General features: G+C 38.6%; 4 protein-coding genes across 4 annotated transcripts in view; 2 read left to right on the plus strand and 2 right to left on the minus strand.

The window, feature by feature from the left end:
• The window catches only part of LOC122980554 (adenosine receptor A1-like), a 719,840-nt gene that overhangs the window by 138,609 nt on the left and 556,349 nt on the right, over positions 1–24,882 (plus strand). The window lies entirely within an intron of this gene.
• slc25a55a (solute carrier family 25 member 55a) lies at positions 1,631–7,418 on the minus strand. The gene is made up of 10 exons (XM_044348685.1): positions 7,300–7,418; positions 6,492–6,597; positions 5,903–6,028; positions 5,437–5,492; positions 4,041–4,131; positions 3,832–3,950; positions 3,497–3,692; positions 3,228–3,382; positions 3,058–3,133; positions 1,631–2,945 (listed from the first exon to the last, which is right to left on the minus strand). The coding sequence occupies exons 2-10, from the start codon at positions 6,509–6,511 to the stop codon at positions 2,786–2,788; spliced, it is 999 nt and encodes a 332-aa protein (XP_044204620.1). The 5' UTR covers positions 6,512–6,597; positions 7,300–7,418; the 3' UTR covers positions 1,631–2,785.
• On the minus strand, positions 12,090–16,486 carry tshba (thyroid stimulating hormone subunit beta a). The gene is made up of 3 exons (XM_044348693.1): positions 14,911–16,486; positions 14,611–14,812; positions 12,090–13,844 (listed from the first exon to the last, which is right to left on the minus strand). Exons 2-3 carry the CDS (start codon positions 14,773–14,775, stop codon positions 13,566–13,568), a joined length of 444 nt encoding a protein of 147 aa, XP_044204628.1. The 5' UTR covers positions 14,776–14,812; positions 14,911–16,486; the 3' UTR covers positions 12,090–13,565.
• slc5a8l (solute carrier family 5 member 8, like) lies at positions 16,703–23,770 on the plus strand. The gene is made up of 15 exons (XM_044348670.1): positions 16,703–17,418; positions 17,802–17,867; positions 18,118–18,169; positions 18,429–18,496; positions 18,817–18,971; positions 19,275–19,415; positions 19,503–19,632; positions 19,745–19,833; positions 20,171–20,283; positions 21,326–21,393; positions 21,508–21,594; positions 21,748–21,935; positions 22,149–22,258; positions 22,378–22,463; positions 22,575–23,770. The coding sequence occupies exons 1-15, from the start codon at positions 17,065–17,067 to the stop codon at positions 22,686–22,688; spliced, it is 1,821 nt and encodes a 606-aa protein (XP_044204605.1). The 5' UTR covers positions 16,703–17,064; the 3' UTR covers positions 22,689–23,770.

Genomic DNA, 24,882 nt, shown 5'->3' on the forward strand with positions numbered 1-24,882 from the left:
CTTTCAAGTGTGTGTGAATCGCAGGATTGTTTCTTGTAAAGGTGTCAAAGAGCAGCAGTTTCACTTATGTAAATTTTGTGGTTGGTGAGTTTCCTGAACACGTAGGCTCTGTGCAGGCTCGACAACAAGATATGGCAGACGTGCAAAGTAGCAACACAGTGCTGCACCACCAGTGCATATGCAAAAAACTAAATTTTGTTATGTGACACTCAAGATGACACACTGAGCAACTACATCTGCTGTCTGTCAGCATATGTAAATATCTAAACTGAGTTTATGAGGACAAGCACATTATCCAGCATGCAATACCATCAGGGATGCATCTGATCAGTCTTTAAATTTATTCTGCTGCATGACGATGTCCCCAAACATACAGCTAGAGTCATAAAGAAACTAAGCGACAAGAAGAACAAGGAGTCCTGCAGCAGATGGTTTGGTCTCCACAGAGCCCTGATCTCAACATCATGGAGTCAGTCTAGGATCACATGAAGAGACAGAAACAACTGAGACACCTAAACCCACAGAAGAACTGTGACGAGTTCTCCAAGATGAAGGAACATCTGAACTGCCAAGTAACTTGAAAAACTGTGTGCAGGTGTACCGAGGAGAACTCATGCTGTTTTAAAGGCAAAGCTGCTCACTACAAATATTGACTGCATTTAGGTTTTTTCTCTTTATTGAACCTTTGAAGTTAACTGATGAATAAAAACTATTTATAACATTATTTTTGAAAGCGTCCTCACTTTACTTTTAGTGCCTAAAACATTTACACAGTACTGCATGTAAACCTGCATCAATATGTGACATTCAGCACAGGGTCAACTCACTTACAGACACACTGAGCAACTCCATCTACATCGGCCACAAGATGTGCTTGAAAGCTTCAAATACACCTGCAGGTGCACATTTAAACACAGGATTTATTATTGTAGTCAAGAATGGATTGAATGGGTGAACAGTCGGATGGTGGATGATTTTCCTATACAAAGGAAATATTAAAATATTACAAGTAGGTTATGTCATTAATACATCAACAATCTGGCATTTCTCTTCACCTTACTTAACATAGGACTAAGCACAGGAATCTGTTAAACTTTCATGTATTATTTCACGATATATCAACCAAATAGAATATTATAATGGTGAAAAGTCCATATTGAAACACTTTGTTCTGCATGCAGGGGCTTGGAGGGGAAAAAAAAGGGAGGTACAGGCCTGCAGGGCAGAGTTGTATAACATTGTGGGAGGGTCTAATCAGGACTGACAGGCTGTGCTAAGGCAGGTGGGTGCAGGCTTATGTAACACTGACTTCTGTATGAATGTATAGTTGTCAAACTGGAATTTTCCTTGATAACTTACCAAAAATATAAAGCACATTGTTAATATCAAAAAGCTCTGATTATAGAAATTGACATTTCTGCTCCAGTACATTTTAAAAACTGTTGCTCCTGCCTGTTACAGACCGTGTGCCGTCGTCTCAGCTGTAGTGTTGTAGACAAGTTATAACAGTGTCTGTGACAAAATGGCAGCCAAACATAGTTCATTTCCGCCATCTGTGGTTGTGTTTAATATCATCCTTCATGCAGTGTCTCTTATTGTGCAGTCAATAAATCCAGTCACACAGAATGAGTGCATTGCAAATTTTAATGTATATATATACATATATATACACTGTATGTACAAAAAGCCATCACAAAAAACAAAGTATGGTAACAGTCATTTTTCACATGCTCACAGTAACGGTAATAATGTTTTTTTTTTGGCCGAGAGCTTTGCTTCTCCAGAATCAGACAGAAATGTCTGTCTGCTCTGTTAAGGCATAAACCAAAGACGGCTGATAATTAGGAGTCAAATCAGAAAAGTATGCATATGTAAATATCTTAACTGAGGTTATGTGGACAAACACATACATATATATATATATAATGTGCATGAATGCATCTCAAGTTTTTGCAGATATTAGGATACAAAGAATGTGGTTCACAGCTAAACAACTGTAGGGCTAATATCAAGTATCTATCAGGACACTGTTCATGGTTTAGTAAACCGTATGGTCCCATTTCAGTAGGAAGGTTCATGATCAGTAAAATTAAACATGTACACTCAGTTATTGCTGAAAATATATGTAAAAAAAAAAAAAAAAAAAAAAATAGATCCCTTTGAAATAAATGGTGTAAATTGGGCCCTAATGTACACCCTCACTTGATACATTTGTTCCAACTTGAGGGTTTTGTAACATGAGACAGCTTGGAAAAGAAAGAAACACATACAAAAAAAAAACAAAAAACTGCAAACTACTGCATTCAGCAAGTCAAAAATAAAACTGTAGCATACACATACAAAATAATGTGAAAAGGGATAGCATGGAAGAGAAAACAAAAACAGGTCTGTCTCTTAGATGGAGTGATTCCCAGCTCCCCTCCCTCACAGAGGGAAACACAGCAGGACTGTCTAGGGACAAAGAAAGAATAACACTGCAACTCTGAGTCCCTCAACCCAGTAAGGCTAATAGCTTCAACTGCAAACGTTGGCAGTAGCCTTCTGAATAAGCCACAAAAGTGTTTAAGTGCAACACAGCTTTCAGACCATACAGAAGATGGTAGGTGATAGTCTTCAAACCCGGAAGCCTTTCTGACTGGTCAGACCAGACTGTCTCATTTCTTTTTTTTTTTCTTCTTCTTCTTCTTTTTTTTCTGCTGTAAACTGATGTATGTAGCTGCCACTTGTTCCATCCATTTACACTCAGAATGTCACATGTATATCCAGCCAGCACGTCGAAGTGGTCTCATGCTGACAGGAGGCTTAGAGGTGAGTTGTCCAGGATATATTCTCCAACACCAACAAAGTACATAACCTGCGCGATGCCAAACAGAGGTGCGATGACCAGAGCTCGGCAGCCGGCGCCTTTCAGGAAGGCAGACGGTCCCTCCTTCTGCATTATTTTACTGTGGAGACACAGAGGGATGGGTTTATTTATACACATATTTATTTAGGCACACAAAGAGGAGAAAAAAAAAGTGCCATTATGTAACACAGTGAATGACTCGACTATCTCACCTTATACAATCCACAACTCCTTTGTAAGACTCCTCACTGGACCCTTTGTTCAGTGACTGCAGTCTGGTCTTCACCACTGGAGAGAAAGGAAATAACAGTTAGACAATACTCCAGATACATCACAGTGTTGCTGCTCATACAACAAACACATCGAGGCTCTCAACACTCACCATCACAGGGGTTCACAGCCACTGCAGCGGTAGATCCGGCTGCACAGCCTGAGAGGAAAGCCCAGTAGAAGGGTGAGGACTCCTCAGGACTGGGTTTGCCTAGGCGGTTCAGGTTGGCAAACAACGGGAAGTAGACGACAGAAAAGGGAACGTCCCTGAAATAAATCAAACACAAAATGTTTCAGACTGGAAACCTGATACAGAGTAAACAGTCGTAACAAGTTCACATCTGCTTCCTCTTGAACAGGGAATAAAAAAAAAAAAAGTACCTCATCAGTGTTGCTCCCAGACCTTTGTAGAGCCCCTGGATGCCCTGAGTGTGGAGAAGTTCCTTTGCTATCTGTGTAGCCGACACAGCTCGAGGTGGTGTGACCACCGTGCCGGAGTTGTAGGAGCGACTGAGCATGGTGTTGGTGGCCACAAGCTTGGTGGGAGACATCATGACTGGCTTTTGCTGCTGAGCCGCTTTGGACAAAAGACAAAATATATAAATATACACACAATGGATATGAGTAAAATGTGCCACCATTTCTAAATCCTACTCGAGATGTTACAAACACATTATTATGCATAAGAGAGTCAACATAAACTGTAATCTTCTTACCAAGTCTGCCGGCATCCTGTAGCTGTATCTTCAGCATTTCCATTGGGGTGGTGACAATGACTTGGCACATACCAGCACCACAACCAGCCAGCATCTCTTTAACCACTGTCAGGCCCTTTCTGATAAGAGATAAGAGAAATATTATGCAACGCAACTGACGAGATACTGTATTTTCATGAGATTATTCCATAAGGAGGATTATTGCTTACCCATCTTTGGCAAGGTGATGGCGGAACAAGTCATTAGCAGCCAACTTGATTGCCTTCTCAGGGGTAACCAGGGTCAAATTTACAGCAGCACCTGAAGAAAAAAAAAACCACACACAGTTACCACTGAAGCCACAATCAAGTTTTCATTTAGCACATGTACAAAACATTCCCCGCCGTTATCATTACAACATTAGAATGTCCACTGTATAGCTAACGTACACAAAAGACAAGTCAAAAGCTTCAGTCGTAATGATGAAGGGGGATTACATCGAGAAATTACATTTAAAAACATGTTTCAGAGGGAAAATGAGAAACAAGCAAAACATAAGACAAGGAAAAGAAATTAGGAGGTTAATGAATGTCCAGAGTGGAATGCAAACATCAAGTCTATGAAGTGAGTTATTTTATGATCACAGGGTCCACTATGTGTGGAGAAAATTTCAAGAAAGGAAATCTGTGTGTCTAGAGGAGGGCTACCAGTCAGTAAGTAGGTTAATGACAACAAACAGACAGACGACAGAGGAGATGTTAGTGAAAGGACAGACCGAATCCTTGATTATGTACTGTGTTCACAAACTTTAGGTCAACTTTAAAAATCAATCTGTGAGACTGTTAACATTTCAGATAAACATCTTATTATAAAAGTTCTCCACAGATTCATTTACAAGATCAACCAAAGTCAGCAAAAGGCACAATCCATAGTCTAGAAACTGAGGATCCACAACGAAATTGACAGGACAGTATAGAGACAGCCAAGAAGTTATTGACGAGTAGTCAAAATACAGAACGAATAGATGGCAAAACAAAAACAGTGTGCCTATAGTTTTAAGTAGAGCAATATTGTAAGAACCATTTAATGATTTGCCTCCAGCGTGGCTGCGCCTTATCGGCTAGCCTTCAATATCCCAGGGGGACCCAAGTCTGTAATATGAAAAACACAGATGCAAACAAACAGCATTCCTCACACAAGCAGAGACCCACACTAAAGGCCTCCATTTTCCTCACATTAAGATTCTACTACTTCTTTTCTACATTGCAATAAATGAACTGATAATGAAAACAGTACATTTTTCAGTTTTCATACACTGCATGTAGGCTACTAAAACCGTCTATACATAGAAGAGGTAAAAGTAGTAAAAACCACTTAACATGAGAACAGCTTTGGCCACTTCTCTTTTTTTATAACTCATTACCATATTTCTAAGTAAATCAAGCACCAACAACACACTGTATCTGAACGCTCAGTAAAGACTAGGTGCACCCAGTAGTTATATCACTGTTCTACCTCACCAGAGAAAAATCTTACCCCCCCCCCCCTCCTACATTTAATCCTTTTGTAGCACTTCTATATGTTCTAGCTCGCTGGTTATTATATTCAGATGTGTATAAATCTTACCTCTGTACATTCCAAAGTAGCCCTCTGATCGAACTGTTTTGACAAGGCAGTCCATCCTACAGAAAACACAGCAAAGAAAAACATTATCAGTAAGGCTAATTTTAAAAAAGGAGTGGAGCAAAGAAACAAATACTTACTTAATTATTTAAACCCACTAACAACTTAACAAGAATGTGGGTTAGAGAATAGTGACTGCTCTAAGGAAACATAGACTCCACTTGATAAATGGGAATCTCCACCCTTCAAAGGTATTTTTAAAAGGTGTTTGGCCCATCTCACTGGAGAGGAGTGAGGAAGGTGAACACTAGTCATGATCCATCAAGTCAGGAATGTCACTCATTATCCTACTCACTCAGATGTATGTTGTGTGTGTGGGATTAGCAAGAATAGAACTGGATTTTACAGGGGACGTAGTGGGTGTAATGACGAAAGAATGAGTGTGTCGTGTAAGACTAAAAATACTCACATGCTCTTGTAGACCTGCTGACCTCGTCTCTGATTCTGCAACCTGGTCTTTGCCAAGTCAATGGGGAACACACAAGTAACACCAACGATGCCAGCGATACCGCCGTTAATGAGCTTGGCTGGGAGACTGAAAGGAGTAGACAAAAAGGAAAACAAACACTCAGTTATGAAAATCAACCCTTAACATTGTGAACAATAAATGGTTAAAAATAAGATGAAGGTAGGAATATAATTCTCTGTTGTAAATTAAATATCTTTGATGTTTGGATTGTTGGTCAGCCAAAACAAGCAATTTGAGGAAAAATGTAATGGACATTTTCTCCATTTGTTAATTGATGGTGAAAATAAGTTATGGTTGCAGCCCCTAGCTGTGGTGTTGAGGTGCCAAATGCCAACTGGGGCAACTAACAACTTGTTTCATTATCGATTAACCTGCCACTTATTATAGAAGCTGTAACAGAGTAATATAGAATAGCTGCTAATTAATTTTCTGTTTATCAACTAACTGTTTCAGCTCTTGTGCCACCAATGAAACTTTACATCTGTCCACGCATACTATACGGAGAAATATAACAATATATGACACTCACCTGATCTGCTGCTGAGACATGATGACTTTGAAGTAAGGACAGGAGATTTCACTAAGAAACGAAGAAATGTGTAGGTCCAAGTGTTCTTCAGTCAATGAATAGATTCCTAGACAGATATGAAAGGTTGGAGTTACTTAAGAATATATAGCCTATATGTAAAGGCGGGTTCCTGGTTGTTCACAGATTGGGTGTATCTAGCAGCTTATCCCCACCCACAGCACAGGCTTTGGCTTATCTTTGTGCCTCAGAGTCACGGGACCGTGATGCAGCAGGATGACTGACACTTGCAATCTGAGTAGTACAACCGGTGGGCGTGTTATAGCTCACATACCGGAACACCATAAATGGGCATTACCGCCTTTCATACATTCTTCATACTGATAAAGAGCTAAATTTCCAAGTAACATGCGAGCAGCCGGTGCCCCAAATCAAGCATCACTTTGCCGTAAGAGTGTTTTAAGGAGATAATGCAAAATCAACGAGAAAGAGCTTTTGTTCCTCTTGTAGCAAAATGCAAACCCTTTATTTCATTTGAAGCAAAAGTCCAGCATTAAGCATCTTCCGTCACAGAAAACTAAGGTTTTGGGTTTAAAGTTACGGATAGAAATAAGGAGGGAAAGCGTTGTTTCTTAACGGTTAACAGACGTTGCTTTCACTTCTATACTTAACTTAACGGTTGGTTAGCTACGTGAGCTAAGCTATCAATTCAGAACAATACCGTCCATGAGAACGAAACAAACCGGCTATAAAGGACAACTTTGTGACTTTAAAAACCCATAATTGCATAATTGGAAATCATTTTACTCACCTCAAGATTATCTTGTAGTGGTTCTTTTAGTTCGTTTCGTGCCGTTTAGTTGAGTTCCGTAGCGTCCGTCTTGCCGGTTGTGTCTGTTAATATAGCTACGAGTAAGGCAGACTGGAAATTTCCATTCAGTTTTAACCGGGGGACTTACCCGAATTTACGCTGCCATTGGATTTAAACCAATCACCGCTTTGCAAATTTTCATACGAGAGGTTCATTGGCTAGTTTGACCGCCCCTCTTCTTTCATTGGGCGGCAGACCGATCAATCAAACTGTTCCACCAATCAAACGGCTACAAAGATGGTAAAGGGTGTAAGATGAAAGAAACTATTGTTAGACGAATAATTCTGTCATTTCTTAATGATTAAAAGTAAAATGACACAAATGCGTAAAGTTAAACATCTATATTAGGGTTTTACTATGAGACATTAGCCTAAGGTCGGTGAAGGGGTCAGGGCTCATGTCCCAATACGATCTTGAGGTTAAGATGATCTTGGTCTCATTCTAAGTCTATAAGCTAAGATCATAATGGCATTAAGATCACTTTGGATCAAGCAGGGAAATGACATCATTCTACTCTACTCTATTCTATTCTATTCTGGTGCACATAGGTTGGTGCTACGTTATACTTCTACTCCATGAGCACAGCTAGACGGTGCTGTGTAGTAGTTTTATGAATTTTATGAAGGATGTAGGCCATGCATGACTACAAACCACACATGGCATACACTGCAAGCCAATTTCCCTGTGGGGCAATAATAACAATAATAATAATAATAATAATAATAATAATAATAATAATAATAATAATAATAATAATAATAATAATAATAATAATAATAAAGTTAATCTCCACTACATTGTAGAGAGAATAGGTGTTTTGCAGATTAATATTTCACACACAAAACATTTTGTCAGTTTATAAAATATGACCCAACAGTTTGCAAGATTATTCAAATTAGCTCCCTATTGACCAGTTATAATAACATGCTGCTTGCATCAGCCATGATATAAAAATAATTATAATATATATAGTAGTTCTGGTAGGGGCAATTTCTCTGCAGTGCAAATACTTTTATTTTTGATAATGATAATACTTTCATTAAAATAGGATAAATTACAGACAGTTTCTAAATTGTGCTAGTGCTACTTTTACTGAAGTGAAGTATCCGAATATTTCTTCCATACTTGTTGGTACTTGTTTCTTCATTCTTCAATAAAATAAACGTGGGTGGGGAAGTTGATGAGTTTCGCCCTTCTCTCGTTACCTAATGCTGAAATGCCCACTGTTGAGGTAACCTTACTCTGAACTGCTGGACCGCCACTGTGATTGTCCAGGGCAGGTACTCACAGATATGATTGTGTGCAACAGTGTGTACATAAAGCACATTTTTTGATGAAAACGAGCCTTCATGCTCATTGGAGATAATGCACCAGCTAAATAAAAGTAAAAAAAGGTGTATTGAAGTGGTAAAACATCGACAAACATCGTCCATCTCTTGTTTCAGTTAAACCAGTAACAAAAGGTAGCCTATTGAATTTCACAAAGGGATTTTCCTGGGTTTAGAAAATTCTAATGAATGCGTTGCAATCACAGGTGCTCTTGTTGGCACAGGAACTGGTTTATCTGACATGTTGGTACAAGGCAAGGCATCCAGAACCTGTATATTTTTCTGCTGATGTATGACTGAAGCTGAAAAGTAATTGTGGATGGTTGTCAGGTTATTCTGTGTATCGTATTCATGTTTAATGTCAGATTGCCAAACATCTAGTCATCCAGTTTTCTGAAAATAGCTGAAGCAGGGCCAGAAATCAGATAATCAGGGATCATATCAACATTCACTGTAAACCCTGATGCCAAACAAGGAGCAGTCACACGGATGGATTCTCCAGTGCTTACACGGATGGTCTGTTTTGTAAATAGTTTGGACAATTTTGCAAATTTACTATAAGCTGCATGATAATAAGCTGTTTGTATGCTGTATGTTGATCAGAAAAACTTGCAAAATTGATAATGAAGAACATGAACATATATCGAACATATGGGTGTCTTATGTTTACATTTTTAAGTCAATCGAGTATTTCTAACATTGAAACCAGGTGTTACTATGGCTGGTTACACACATTATATTTATGTCCTATTTTTAGAGTAGAGTAAAGCTTTAAATGATGTAAGTGATGAGGGCCAAAATTCACAGTGTGTCAACACAGTCATTTCGGCTAAAATGCTTTTAAAAGTTGATCTGAAGCTTATATGAGGCTTCAGCAGTCTGAGTTAGTCATATCAAGTGGATATCTGCCACATGTGCAGTATTTTTAGCATCAAATTCCCTCCTTGTGTTTCCTCGGACAGTGTTTCCCAGTTGAGCTGCGGTGGAAGTATAGTAACAAGAAGAGGGACTAAAGACTGTAACGTTGAAAGATATCTACTCGATTTGACTAATTTGGATGGCTGAAGTTTCATATTAGCTGCAAGTAAACTTTTGAATACATTTTTGCACAGAAGGAGGCTTGTGGATTACTTACATTGTAAGTGCATTATGAAGGAATTTTCTAATTGGCCAGTATGAACAAGAGAAATGATTATCGCAAGAAAAACCTGTTTCACCAGACTTAAATATCCCTGAGGGCCGATTTGGCTTACAGTCAATAGCACAGATACAAAAGAAGGAATTAAAGTACACAGGATAATACCAACTTTGCTGTTGTCGTTGTCATTTGTCACCTAAACCATCATAAAAGGGCACTGAAGCCTGAAAACGCCAATATTATCTAAGGAGCCAATCACTGATGGAATAAAAACACCCATATATCTGTTTGTGTTGCCTCCAGGAGGTAAAACCTCCGGTCTGATGGAAGCAGATTAAACTCACTATGTAAAGGCTGCTGGGGGTGCAGTAAGACAACCTGGGCTTTCTGTGTGGCTCTAACTTGATACAAATGACAAAGATCATTACAATGAACACTAGTGACTTTACGGCACACATTCACAATTTTTGCCAACATGTTTTTGTTTTGTAGACTGAGGTTACCAAATCAGCAAATGTTAAAAGTGACTCAATAAAAGAAGTCACAAAAAGGGGGACTTTGGCACTAAAAAGACTGTAACATTGAAAGATATCTACTTGATTGGACTAATTTGGACGGCTGAAACTTTTAAATACACTTTTGCAGAGAAGGAGACTTGTAGATTACTTTCAATAGTGATTTGAAAACATTAAAATTTCTGTGAAAATTTAAGAATTTCCTTAAGAAGAACAATCTTTGATTTTCCTTTTTATAAATAAAACTGAGTGTTGGCATCAAAGTTTGTCATCCGAGATGGCTCTCAAATATTTGTACTGCTTTTATATTTCTGTTTTCTCTTGTGCGCATACAATCCAGCAATTATAGTAAACTGAAATAAGCACAAATATATAAAAAAAGGACCATCTGTAACAATGCAAATGTGTTAAAACAGCACCTATGCGCCATTGGTTGTGGTGCAGCCACAGAAAAAACAAAAAATCTTCACATTTTTTTCTAGTTGAATAAACACAACACAAACAAAACTGTATGGATTGTTTGAATGAAAGAGTGATTGGTATGTGCACCACATAGCTGCCTCTCTCGGAGTGCTGATGGAGGCAAATTCCATTTCATCCACTGCTTTATCCATTATAGTATTAGGGTTTTCAAAACACCACCACACAGGGAATTTCAGCCGGGCAATTCAAACCATTGTGCCATATCTGTCCGATAGTTTGATGAGTCAAATCAGGTCAGCTGTGAACATAAAGTTTTTTCTGCATAATTTACCCCCCAGTTAAGTGTAATTACAGGTACAATAAAGCCAAACTGGACCATATCGTCAAACTGCACTCAGGACATGTTTTTGAACATCCATAACATGAAAAAATCACTATTACTACAATCAGCAGTTTACCTACACCTGAAAGATAAGAGACACTCTTTTGAGGACAACAACGTATATATTTTGGGAGGACAGATGGTTTGAAAGAGGAGTGAAGGAGGCCATCTATTTTAGTGTAGAGAAACCATCACTCAACAGAGAAGAAAGTCTACAACACCACTTATCCTCCAACTACAATGCCGTCCTTTCATCCCTTCCCAGGAGACTTAACAACCATTCACATGACAACTCCAACGACTGTCATTTATTTACACTTGGCCTCATGTGACTCCAACGACTGACAGCCAGGAACACTAACAAACCAAGTGGTATCAATGACCTTGATAACGACCCCACAAGGGTTAAATACCTGGGATTCCCCGACAGTCAATTAGAACTAGACTCACATGTCAGTCTCTAAACGCTTTGGGAGGTGGAGATCTCTGATTGTCTGGTATCACCAGACTAGTTAGAACTGAAGAGTTCCCTTGGATAATACTCCACCATCTTGTCAACTTACTGTTGGCAAGGTTAAACAGAGTGTCAGGTTGTCAGAAGTTGTACAAGCTTTCTAAAGGCTATAGTGGCTCAAGAGCATAAGTCTTGTCTGTCAGCACATTATGAACTGGTTTTCCATTGATATTTCCCACATACAGTTAACTGGGACTCATTCCATGTCTGACCCAAAAACCACACCTCACTTGTAAGTTGCATCAAGGTTTGTAATTTTATGAATTGTGTTAGGCGTCAGTGGCTCACAGGCATAAGTTGATATGGGGAGTAATGCAGATGGTGATGAGTTCCTAAATTGTTTGTTAAAAAGGTGAGAAGCTGTTAAGAGCTCCAGAACCAACAACACACACAATACAAGAACTGAGCCTGGGCTTATTTCATCTGACAAAATACTTTTTTATTGACATGAAGGCAGTTTGACACACACACTAACAGAAGAATGCTGTGATATCCAGCAGTGACAGACTATAAGGTGACGAGAGAGCGATGTCACGGAGATCCACATGATGATGGACTTATCATACACTCTCCTACTCTCAACTGCTGTGCTATTAATAAGCCCCAGCTGTCTTCACAAATTCCCCTTTGTGAATGACAAACTACACACATAACTTGAGACAGAATTACTCAACAGTTAAACTCACACTGTAAGTTTGGTGAGTCTTCTGCGTGACCTGTGACTAGTATTTGTGTACACTTTTAGAAGGAATGTGTTGAAAATGTACACATTTACTGTGTACTACTGTCTTTTACATGTTGTGTCCATTTTAAACAGAGCTGTTTTACACATAGTTATCTGTATATTTAATATAAACACAGACTGTGTATTTGTTAATTCCGCCCAACACAATGTTTTATATTAGTGGGTTTAATTAACATTATGCGTGTATCTGTGTGTCAGCTTTGCTGTCAGTTGCTCCCCCCCGACTTGTACAAGAAGGGTCACGACTTAAAAACCTTCTACCTGTGGTGCCAGGTTGGGAGTAAGAGTAAGAAAAAAATGTCTTGTTGATTAACTGTATTAATACTGAAAATATCTCTTTACTACCATTAAAAGGCTAAAAAAAGGGAAAAAAGTACAGCATATATATACACATAATAGTGTTGGTTTTCAGGTTTTGTTTTTAACAGTGTGTGTAGCAAAGGTCAGCACAAAATGTGTTTGTATTACACATCTACACTTACGCTTCTTTGTAAATGTAATTTACAGCATCACAAAATCAAAATCAACACAAACGTTGTCCCCAAACCCATTTATGTGTTCAAATTTGACACAGTTTGTGTTCATTTTAATGCATCTTATCTAAAGATGTGGTTCATCATCCTCACTGATAATCCATTTCACAAGAAGAAGTTTATCAGCAATCACATGCCTTCCAGAAAGACTGTTGAGGCAAATATAGTATGTTCGAGGTGACATTGTGGAGTGTCATGGAATTGTGTTTGTTATGTAGTAAACAGAAAGCTACGGGACAACATGTGATTAAGTGAAGCACAGCTTAGTCAGAGAGCTATTTAGAGGCTTTAGCTTTAATTGAGTTGCTTTCAGAGTATCTCTTTCAGAGTAATAAGTCTGGGAGTCACACTCACATGAGTGTAGAGGTGGATAAATAATGACGCTGACAAAAATACATACCAGGATCAACCCCCTTTGTAAACTGAGAAGCAGAGCTGCAGCACACACACGTTGGGCAACAAAGGGACAATAAAACCGGCTGGTACAATAGGTAACAGTACAGGCAGTACACACATCACTGTCTCCATCACAAGCTAAAGGATGTCATTTGTCTTTCCTCCAAACATTCATGAATCACTCAGTTCCAGTTTGGTAATTGCAACAAACATGATGAGAACAGTAAAAGAATCAGAAGGGGATGACGTAGTTGCTTTGGCCAGGGTATGGGTAGATACGTCTAACTGGTTTGGTACATCTAGCTCCGTCCACACTGGTCCTGTGGGCGCACTCATCGCTGTCAGTCCTGCAGGCACCACAGTGGCAGCTGAGGGCCACAGGGTAGGTGAAGACAGGGTTGGCGTTGATAGGACAGCCGGGCAGTATGGCTGTGCGGTACTCCACCTTGTCATAGGTACAACCTTTCTGGATGAGGAAGCGCGGGCCGAGTATATCCCTCATATTGCTGTCCTGGTTACCAAACAAACACAGGAGTGACAGAACATTAATGATCTCATTCACATTTCAGTCTCGTGAGCTCATAACACGTCATTAAGGGCGCTTGTTTCCAAAATGTTTCCAAAATAGTCATTTTTATGACTTACCTGATGTCAAACATAACCATGAACTTTTTTTTTGATAAATGTGCGTCATGTGCTTATTGAAGGGACAATATCTTAAAATGTTAATGTTCTATGTTTGTAATGGATGACGGGGTCAAATTTTGGTCAAATGTTAGTTGTTATTTTCAACAACACAATTTTAAACTTTCTGTTGAAGATTATATTTTGAATGAAAAAAAACCCCCAAATTATTGTAGTTTCCTGATAAAACAAAAATAGTATATGCACAATGAAATACTGTAACTACATTTAAAAATATATATTTTCATGTTTTTACAACTCAATCTGACTTTGTTCTATTTTTATTTATTTCATATAATTGTGTTAAAAGTATTTTATTCTTTTTTTTATTCTTTATTATCCTCATCTTTTCTGTTTTTTTATTTCATATGATTTGACTGTTCCCTCAATTTACACAGTTTAACACTTTGGTTATGATAAAATGGAAGTTGACTGTTTGGCTTAACTAAGTTTTTTGAAGGAAAAACACCTTCCAGCCAATCAGAATGTAGAACTTTTCTATCTTTTCTTTTTCTGTATGATGATTTTTTCTTGTGTTCTCTTTTTACCTGAAGAGATTAATGACCCTCTGTTCTTCTAAAGGACATACATACCCTCGAGTAGCAAAATCCCATGCAAATAGTGGTGTTGATTGCCACACAGAAATCACACTCTGGCTTCTCCACATACAGGGTGAAATCAGTGGGTAAACACATGGGAACAGCTGGGCTGAACAGCAGAAAAAGGAGCCAGCAGGTGAACACTGCAGTATCAGTCATGTTAAGCAATGTTATTTCTTTCCAATCAATTTGAGACCTGCATGAAGAACAAAGACAAATTGACAACAGATAAGAGAGAATCAAATGTTTGGTATGTTAACTTAAATATGCTGTCACACTGCGTGTAAAAGTCACCTGCTTGAGAGATGTGGGCTTCTGCAGGCCTGATGATGCTGTGACTCTGAGCATCCCTGCTGAACAGTATTTATATGAACATTTTATAATCCACCTTGCTGTTATCTTCAATCTGTGATGAAATGGAAGCACTCAGCTTTTAGTCACTTATGTTGATGGCATGAATTAATGATTTCCTTCATGAACAAAGTCCATGCAATAACCAAGGAAATTGACGCAATGGACTCTGCACCAGCTGAAATCTCTGTGCAACTCTGTTGCTGAGTCCGTCCGAAATCTAAAACAGTGACCACTAGATGTCACACACGCCCAAAAGCTTATTTTGTGCTTGAAAGAATGCAGATTTTTAAGAAGAACCACTTAAATTTTAACCAAGTTTTACCATCTCTTCCAAAACAAACCCTAACCCTGTCTCTGCACACTTGTTTGTAATGCAAAATATTTCAGTGCACTTCCTGAATGTGCATGCATAAGCGATGCTTTGTGAATTGTGGGTTAAAAACACCAAAGAACAGTCAGCAATGTGCACAAGTCAATCAACAAATTGTCACAGCCCAAATTTATGCAGAACATAAGTAGAAAACATTCAGAGCAAGTTTATCTAACCTGTTTTCACAGTAAGACATTCATCTCTAAAACAGCCAGTATTCTGTCTCATAAGGAATAGAGACACGACTACAATATTTCACCCAACGCTTCCAGTTCCAGTTTTGTTTAATAATTGTCGAGGATAGTCAAAGTCTCTCCCACACATTAAGTCATAATAGTGACACACGTGATTGTTTTTTTATATCAGTACTATGATGCCCCCTCTATTTATACTTTATTGGTATTCTCGTGCTGTACCTTAGATAAGGATTATCTCATTTTATCCTATAAAACAGTGAACAGATCAAAGCTCTTCTTTATCATTTAATCCTCATCTAATAACAATCATCTTTTATTATGCACATGACTAACTAGCTAATATACTGTACATTATCATTCTCTATTAGTGAACAAATCTATCAGTACATAGGATGAATGTTCATGAAGAATATTACGATACAGTGAAAAACATAGTCAGTGTCATGTAAGTTCACTCAATGTCCATTTTAGCTACTCACTCCTTCTTCACACCTCTTACTTACCTTTACAAACATTAACAGTATCTGCCATTTTACATTAACTTTGTAAGAATTACTGGACCCGATCCTCTCACAAAGAGTGACTCAAATTAAACCAACCATAAAATCTCCTTTCATTAGATAACTAACATTACAAGTAATCACACTTAATATCCATTGTAGTGACATAAATGTCTGTGACAGTAGCTTTGTTGTCAGTTTCTTTCTCACCTGCAGTGTTGTTGTTTTATTACTGTAGTAGTCACATTTTCCCCATGACCTATGACCTATGTTTTTAAGTTTGAAATGACAGGTTTCTCTATGCATCACTGGACTGATGGTCCAAAACATGGAAGTGCTGTGCGACACATTAAATGATGTGAGTAGCAGGAGCAGTGACCATACCTTAAAGATTTAGATTTAGGTAAAGATTTAACCTACCCCACCTCCTGAAATTCCTAACATTACCAATAAGTAACCTGGAGATTTACAATGACCACTTGTGAACATGTTGCGATGTTGATTCACCTCAGGTACACCTCAGGATCATTGTCCTTTTAAGTCATTGAAATTATGGCTGACTTCAGTACTTTGTGTCCTTGATGGATTATTAACTCAAGTGAACTAATCTTTATAGTCTGCTGAAAGCATCAGAGTGGACAAGACTCCTGCCAAGCTCAGTTATCTATATGCTCATCAGAAGAAGCAGCTCTAATGGTAGTTGGATTGGCAAAGCAGGACACAACAGAGGACTAACACCCTGAAGCCTTTGGATTTTTCTATTCTTTGTTGAAGGTTTGAAGGGAAACTTTTAATATGAATGCAGCTGAATATGTCTGACAGTTGACAGTGTCTGAAATGCTGAAATACATTTGTCTTTAGTGAGTATTTTTGCTGGACTTGAGGACAATTTCAAGATAATTTAGAGGGAAGAACATTAAACATTTGCAAGATTGCATAATACAGAAATCCAGCTAAATATAAGCAATCTTAACTACAGCTCAAAGAGAACTGTTAGGGCAAGGAAGCTTCTTCTGCTGAACTAACCATGACTGGTACAGGTGGTCAAGTGGCCACGTTCTCTGTGTGGGATTATGTGGTGTTTGCTGGAATAATTTTGGCGGCTGCTGGAGTTGGCCTTTTCCAGGCCATCCGGGGCCGTAAGGAGACCAGCAGCGCTGAGTTCTTGTTGGGTGGACGGCAAATGACAGCTGTACCAGTTGCCATGTCGCTCACTGCCAGCTTCATGTCTGGCATCACAGTCATCGGCACACCTGCTGAGGCCTACCTTTATGGAACTGCCTTCTGGCTCTTCGGCTTCTCCTACACCATCATGTCTGTTATCACTGCAGAGATCTTTGTCCCCCTTTTCTACCGACTGGGGATCACCAGCGCCTATGAGGTAAGGAGATGTTGCACACTTTAAATTATTATAATGGTACGAAGTCTGGCAGACAGGTATGGCAGGAATAAACTTAAAATGTACAGAAAACTTACTGCTACAGAAATGCAGTACTTTTAAAAGTTAAAAGTTGACTAATGATTCATCCACTACAGTTGGCAACAGTGCTGGTTTAAAATGACCTGGGGGTTGATAGCTATCAAACAGCCTTTGATCAATGGTACAGAACTACAGTATCCAACTATACCAGTATCCAAGAAATAAAAATAAAGAATAAAAGACCTGCAATATTTTGTAAACATGGATGTAAACTAAGCTACAGTATGTGAACCAAATGATCAGTTAATGATGTTTGACTATGTGGGATTCCATTTCATTTCTAGTACCTGGAGATGCGTTTCAGTCGGCCCATTCGGTTGATCGGGACATCGATGTACATTGTGCAGACGGTAGGCAACTTACACATGATTTTATTAAAAAGAGAGGAATGTTCTATTCACTTTTGTATTTAGATAGTGAAAAACAAAAATACGAAACCATGGAGAATGGAACAAACACCCATATTAATATGGTAAACAGCACCTGTCTTTTTCCTCGTTGACTTTATGTAACATAAAACCAGTTCCCACAATCCATTCATATTAATCACATGCTTGTTGTGTTTCCATCTAATCAACTAATGGTGGCATCTTTTATCAGGTCCTGTACACAGGTTTGGTCATCTATGCTCCAGCTCTTGCACTAAATCAAAGTGAGTCAAAACACAAAAAAATCTCACAAAATAGGAGAAGACAAGGTTTTTTCTTTTAAAGTTTGAAGCCTTAAACTCTAACTTAGTACTGCAACCTGGTGATAGTGTGTCACACCTAATTTCCTTACAATTATCTGTTCTGTCCTGATAATAGGGTTTATATACTACCCATAGAGTTGTTAAAGGAGTTGTTTTTGTCATGAAAGAGGGATAATTTTCATCTATAAATTATAACAGAGTTTTCTTTCTTGTTATTCAGTCACTGGACTTGATCTATGGGGAGTGCTGGTGGCTACAGGAGCAGTGTGCATCGTCTACTGCACTTTGGTTGGTACTGTGCATTTCAAAATGAACTGAATTAATGATTTGTGCAACAAACAAACAGTATACAAGAGTATCCAAGTATGTTTGTTGGTCAAACTAAAAACAGTCTGGTTTATTATGGTTGATATGACCAATTTCATACTTTTATATTACGCACCTTTTTGGTTTATAGTCTATAAGACTGATTTTGGTGGATCTGTGCAAGTTACTCTTTTCATAATGATGTCTAATTGTGCACATTTTAACATTACTGCAACTAGCACTAAATTGGAAATAGTTTAGAAAGTGTTTGCATTGCTAAGCTAACAAGCATTTTGTTTCAGGGTGGCCTGAAAGCAGTAATCTGGACAGATGTGATGCAGATGGTGGTCATGCTGGCAGGTTTTGTGGCTGTTATAGCTAGAGGAGCTGTACTGCAGGGAGGCCTGACGAAGATTTGGGAAGACTCCCGCCAAGGAGGCAGACTCGAGGCGTTTGAGTAAGCACACAAGCAGACTTTTGTCAAACAGTATTTGTTGTTACTTTTAAACTGATTACACTACCAGATGGTTGGGGCTTCCTGAATCAGAACAATTCAATTAGTGTCTTTTGCAAACAGAGGAAGGCAAATTAGATCAACTTTCCTATAATTGTTTACTGTAACTCTTAATTGCTTATGTATCCAAGAGAGGAAACCTCACTGGAAACTGAATGTCAATACTGGAAAGATTACATCATCAGAATTTCATACTGATATGTCCGCATACATTACATTCAGTATTTTTTTTTTCTTTTATAACAGTTTTGACCCAGATCCACTGAGGCGACATACTTTCTGGACCATTCTTATTGGTGGGAGCGTGATGTGGGTGTCTATCTATTCAATCAACCAGTCCCAGGTGCAGCGCTACATCTCCTGCAAAACCTTGGGGCACGCCAAAATGTGAGTGTTCCTGCATGCAAAGCAAATTGTATGTTATTGGCTGAGCGTAAGGGTTCGTGCGCTGACAAGTCTTCTTTCATCTTTCAGGTCTTTGTATGTGAACATGGTTGGCTTGTGGGTAACTGTGAGTCTGGCTGTATTTTCTGGCCTCACCATGTTCTCCATTTACAAGAACTGTGACCCACTTGCAAATGGTGATATAGGTACTCTTGACCAGGTAACTGCACCTTGTGACTGTCTCATAACTCATCATCACGTGGGTGTCATGCTATTCATTATGTAATGAACATTATGTTTAGCAGTAAAAATGTTTTTTATTTGTGAACCAGATGCTTCCCTACCTTGTAATGGACATTCTGGCAGCCTACCCAGGAATCCCTGGCTTGTTTGTGGCTGCTGCATATAGTGGGACCCTGAGGTGAGGCCTGAAAACAAACAAACAAGGAAATATTTATTTATTTTTACATCAGAGTAAGAAATGCTGCACTAGATAAGGTGTACTAGTAGATAAGCTATGATGGAAAAAGAATGAGCTGGCAATACCTCTATTATGTCGTTTCCAGAGAAAAATTCCATGTCACTGACTGAACAACAAATTAGTACTGCATTGACATTTTGTGCCATTTTTAATCAACAATGCAACAAACTACCATCTGCATGCTAGCTGAAACTACTCTCATCTTTGATTTAATGTGTCTTTTAAATGTATCGGTCTTTCTGCTCTGACTAAAAGCTTACCGTTGTCTATTTTTCAGCACTGTGTCTTCCAGCATCAATGCCCTAGTCGCTGTCACTGTGGAAGACTTTATTATGCCTATATGGAAAAACCTCACAGAGAAACAAGTGAGCTGGCTGAACATGGGCCTGAGTAAGTCATGTAAAAAAATACTTTCAAGGTAGTAATGATCAACCATTAGAAAAGAAAAAGGTAAAGAGTGAGTGAAGCATTATTCATTAAAAGGATTTCTAGAATACAGGAGAAAATACCACTGATAATTTAGTCGTAATTTAGTACTTGTACTCTGATCATGAATTCCACTATAATCTTCATGTATGACCCTATAAACCCCAGGCACCTTGAAGCTCACAAGATACCAGTAGGCACAAAGATAAGCATTATCTTATCTTGTTTGTCTTAGCAGATAAATAAGTGTTACCGGTTCCACTGTTCGAGTTACATAATGATTAGAAATATGGAAAAATCAAAAGCTTGATTAGATAGCTAGATCATTCAGCCTTTAATAGAACCTAACAGTAATTAGAGGTACTGGATGACAACTAAATTGTTATAATATGCTTTAGTGGCGAAATGTTTCCATATACAGACTTAACAGGACTCACTGCACGCACAGTGGTTAAGGCTACAATAAATGACAGTATTTCATCAGCCAGATTCACTGAGATAATCCTGCACAGGCAAGACCATGCAGGTTCCAGAGGCTTCTTTTGGGAGGGTGAGATCAAGGGTGTAGCTCTACTATCTCATTATGTGTGAAAAGAATGCAGGAAAAACAATTAACCTGCCTCTTCATGTAAAATAGAAACTGTTTTATTTTGGATTGGCAGGTTATCTGTACAAAGGGACACAATGATCCTGTTCATTACTGTGCACTTATGCTGTAGGTGTTAATTAGAGCAGTCATTTGTGGGATGGAATCAGAAAGAAAGCAAGAGGCTCGAAATGTATTTTTAAAATTAATTAAGCCCTAGAAGTACTATTCTCCTTTATAAAAAAATGAACTCTTATTCACAGCTAACACTAAAAAGGCACATTGATGACAAAACTTTAATATGTATGACCCAGGTGTGACTTTGTTTTGAACTCTTGTCGAAAAAATGCAGCTTATCTGTCCTTGAGTATGCACTCATTGAGTTTGATCAATTATTTTATTTTAATCATTTCAAACAAGGTGTATTCTTCGGTGCCCTGTGTATTGGGATGGCCGGAGTTGCCTCAATGATGGGAAGCGTTCTGCAGGTAAACCTCTCCAATACTTTGCATGAACTCTCACTCAGCCATTTATTGCTCTACAGCACCACCATGAGCTGAATATCAAAAACTACAAGCCTCCTGACATTTCTTTGTTTCCAGGCAGCTCTGTCCGTATTTGGTATGATCAGTGGGCCTCTTCTCGGTCTTTACCTATTAGGCATGCTCTTTCGCACATCAAATTCAATAGTGAGTATCTCCTATTACTGGCACATTCACTAGCACAACTGTACCCTCTCAGAACACACAGAAACTTTGCTAAAACAAACAAACAAAAAAAAAAAAAAAAAAACACGTGACACATCCAGGAAGCATTTGACTGTTCTCATATTTACTTTGCAGGGAGGACTTGTGGGAATGATCATTGGTCTGGTGTTGACTCTGTGGGTGGGGATTGGAGCCCAGCTTTACCCACCAACAGCTGAAAAGACAGTCCCTCTCCCAGTCAGCACTGCAGGCTGCAACAACACAATGGGCCAGAACTACACCACAACAGCTCCCTGGACCAGTCCAGTGACCCAGCAGCCCGAGTGAGTTATATTACATTTAAGGTCCATCTGCGGTAACTCAAGCACATGATATGGCCACAGTAAATAGGAATACTCATTAGCATTTTAATATACCAAATGTATGCAACAGGTGCTACAGTGATACTTCATGGGCCAATTATATACTCACATTGGTGTAAAAAGTGTAGGATAACAGGGGGGCTGAATACTGATATAACTCCCTGTGTGTATCAGATTCAGGCCAGATCTAGCAGACTCCTGGTACTCTCTGTCATACCTCTACTTCTCTCTGTTGGGCACACTGACCACAATGGTGTTTGGCCTCCTGGTGAGCATGATGACAGGTAAGACATCTTTCTTCTAACCTCCACTTCCACTGCACAGACACATTAATGTTTGTATGGTCTATTATTATGTTAGTAAGTATTCCATGAAACAAGATATTGAAGTTATTTCTTTGTAGGTGGTTGCAAGCAAGAGAAGCTAAACTCAGATCTGTTTGTGAAGAAGAGAGACCTGGTCTGTTTCAGGTGGTGCAGCAAATCAGAGGTAGAGATCAAACCTTTTGTTAGATAATTAGTAACAAAGTAAGGACATTTTATTCATTGAACTATTTGAGTTATTATTAATGTTTTACTTAATGTTCTCAACCCATTACAGGAATCAGACACCAAAGGAAAGGCTACATCAGACTTTCAAATGGATGCTGACAAGTCAACATTACCAGACTCTAATGTAACAAGTAAAGATGTTGAAAAAGCTACCAAACTGTAATGCTGCTATATCAATACACTGTGTCAGTTTCGGAGACATATTTAATGTAAATATTAAAAAAAAAAAAAAAAAAAAAAAGAATACACAAATGACAAGGCATAATTTTTCTGCTGCTACAACCCTGCGGTGCGTTTGATTCACAAAAACACATAACTGAAACTCGATTATGTGCATATTTATGTTGGTATTTATGTTATGCATTATGTTGGCAAATACACAATTACTTAGACTGGGCTTAAAAACTAGCTATAAGGCTTGGTAAAACTAAAACTGAACTTACAATAGTCATAATTCAATTCAATTTAACTCAATTTAATTTAATTTATATAGCGCCAAATCACAACAGAAGTTATCTCAGGGCACTTTTCATACAGAGCAGGTCTAGACCGTACTCTTTATTTTACAAAGACCCAACATTCCCTTATGAGCAAGCAAGGAAGAACTCCCCATTAATGGAAAGAAACTTCAAGCAGAACCGGGCTCTAGGTGGGCGGCCATCTGCCTTGACCGGTTGGGATGAGCAAATAAGGAGGGAGGGGGAGAGCAGAGAGAGAGAGACACAGAGAAGCATAATAACAACAACAATAACAATAACAACTATAATAATAATAGAAATATGACCTTTAATTTAACCGAGATGTTACAGCTATTGTAGTCTTAATCATCTCAATAGGGAACAAGGTGTTTAAAATAGCTCGAGGTCACCACATCTTTTGCTCCACACTGATTGAGCTGCTCCCATTTCCTGTTTTGTAGGGATGTGGCAACACTGTTTTACTTTTATTGCCCTTTGTTCAATTGTTCTCCCTGAAAACGGCTACTAGCTCTGTAATCTACCTGAACATTGTCCTTGTCCATTTCATGCTGACATAGACGGGCATATTGGAACATCGTGTTTGTTATTTTGCAATAAGAGTAAGATGTATGATGGTGTAATTTTTTTTGTAGGAACAAGGACATTTTTGTTTTTGGATGTTTGTTTATTCTCTAGTTATTTTTGTAGAAAATGTTGCTTACTTTATGAACTGCCTATACAAATTACTCACAAATTATTGTTAATAAATATTTTGTACCAAGTTCAACTGTGTTGACTGAAAACACATGAACATAACATACAAATTCAACAGAGAAAACCTTAGTGGGTCCATGTTTATGTGAGAGAGAATACAGAAGAGTGAGGCCAATACAAATACATTTACTGTATATTTAGTGCTCTGGGAACGGTGTTTCTCCTTTACTTCAGGCTGTAAATTTTGTTTGAACTGGCCGAACGGAGAGAAAAAGAAAGAGAGAGAGAGATTGAGCTTTGCTCTAGGTAATAACTTTGTCTCCATGGCAACATACAATAGAGGAAGTTAACAAAGCACTGACCTGCCCACTTTTACCTGGCACTATCCAGCAAGACAATCCCTTAGCTGTTCCAGGTTTGCAGGAAGTGGAGAGTCAGTCGTAAAATGGAGACATGCTCACTGCCGGGGAGGTGATCTGAGACAGTTTTCACTCATACGGACAAAACAAGGTAATCTGGATTTTTTAAAATCACAATCTACAGCAATGAAGTCTACAAAACCAAGTAAATTGTTAATCACGTTTCGGACTTATATAAGCTTTCAAATGAAAAAGAGATTACAAATGTTTCCATCGACATAACGCCGCAAGATCACAGGGTAGGCAGGCAATTATGTAATGTTTTAGTGTCTACAAAGTTGTTTCCTTTTGTAAATATGCTGGTGTAATCTTTGAAAATACATCACATATGACCTCCTTATAATGGGTACAGTGTTGAGGGAATAACTTTGACTGCCTAATATTATCTCGGCCTTACAGAGCAAACTCAGACTTTAGTGAACATTATTAAGATAAGGGAAAGATAAATTCATGTCTTTACCAGTACAGTGTTTACAGTGTTCATTTTATACACACTCATATTTGACAAGTTTTTGCGTCCCATGCTTTGTTTCCCAGCACAGGACTTAATGGCCATGGATACCATCTTTGCTACTCTGGCCTGTTGCCTTCTGGCTCCTTCTTTTGCTATGGCACAAACTGAAAAGGGGAATTTGAGTTTGACTCTCACAGCTACAGTAACAACCCCTGACTTAAATTTGACACACATCACTACAACGGTAACATCCAACTCGACTGTGCACGCAACTGTTACTTCAGACTTGACTGACGACACAGCATTTACCAG

This window comes from Thunnus albacares, chromosome 4, assembly GCF_914725855.1.
Source record: "Thunnus albacares chromosome 4, fThuAlb1.1, whole genome shotgun sequence".
Taxonomy (NCBI): domain Eukaryota; kingdom Metazoa; phylum Chordata; class Actinopteri; order Scombriformes; family Scombridae; genus Thunnus; species Thunnus albacares.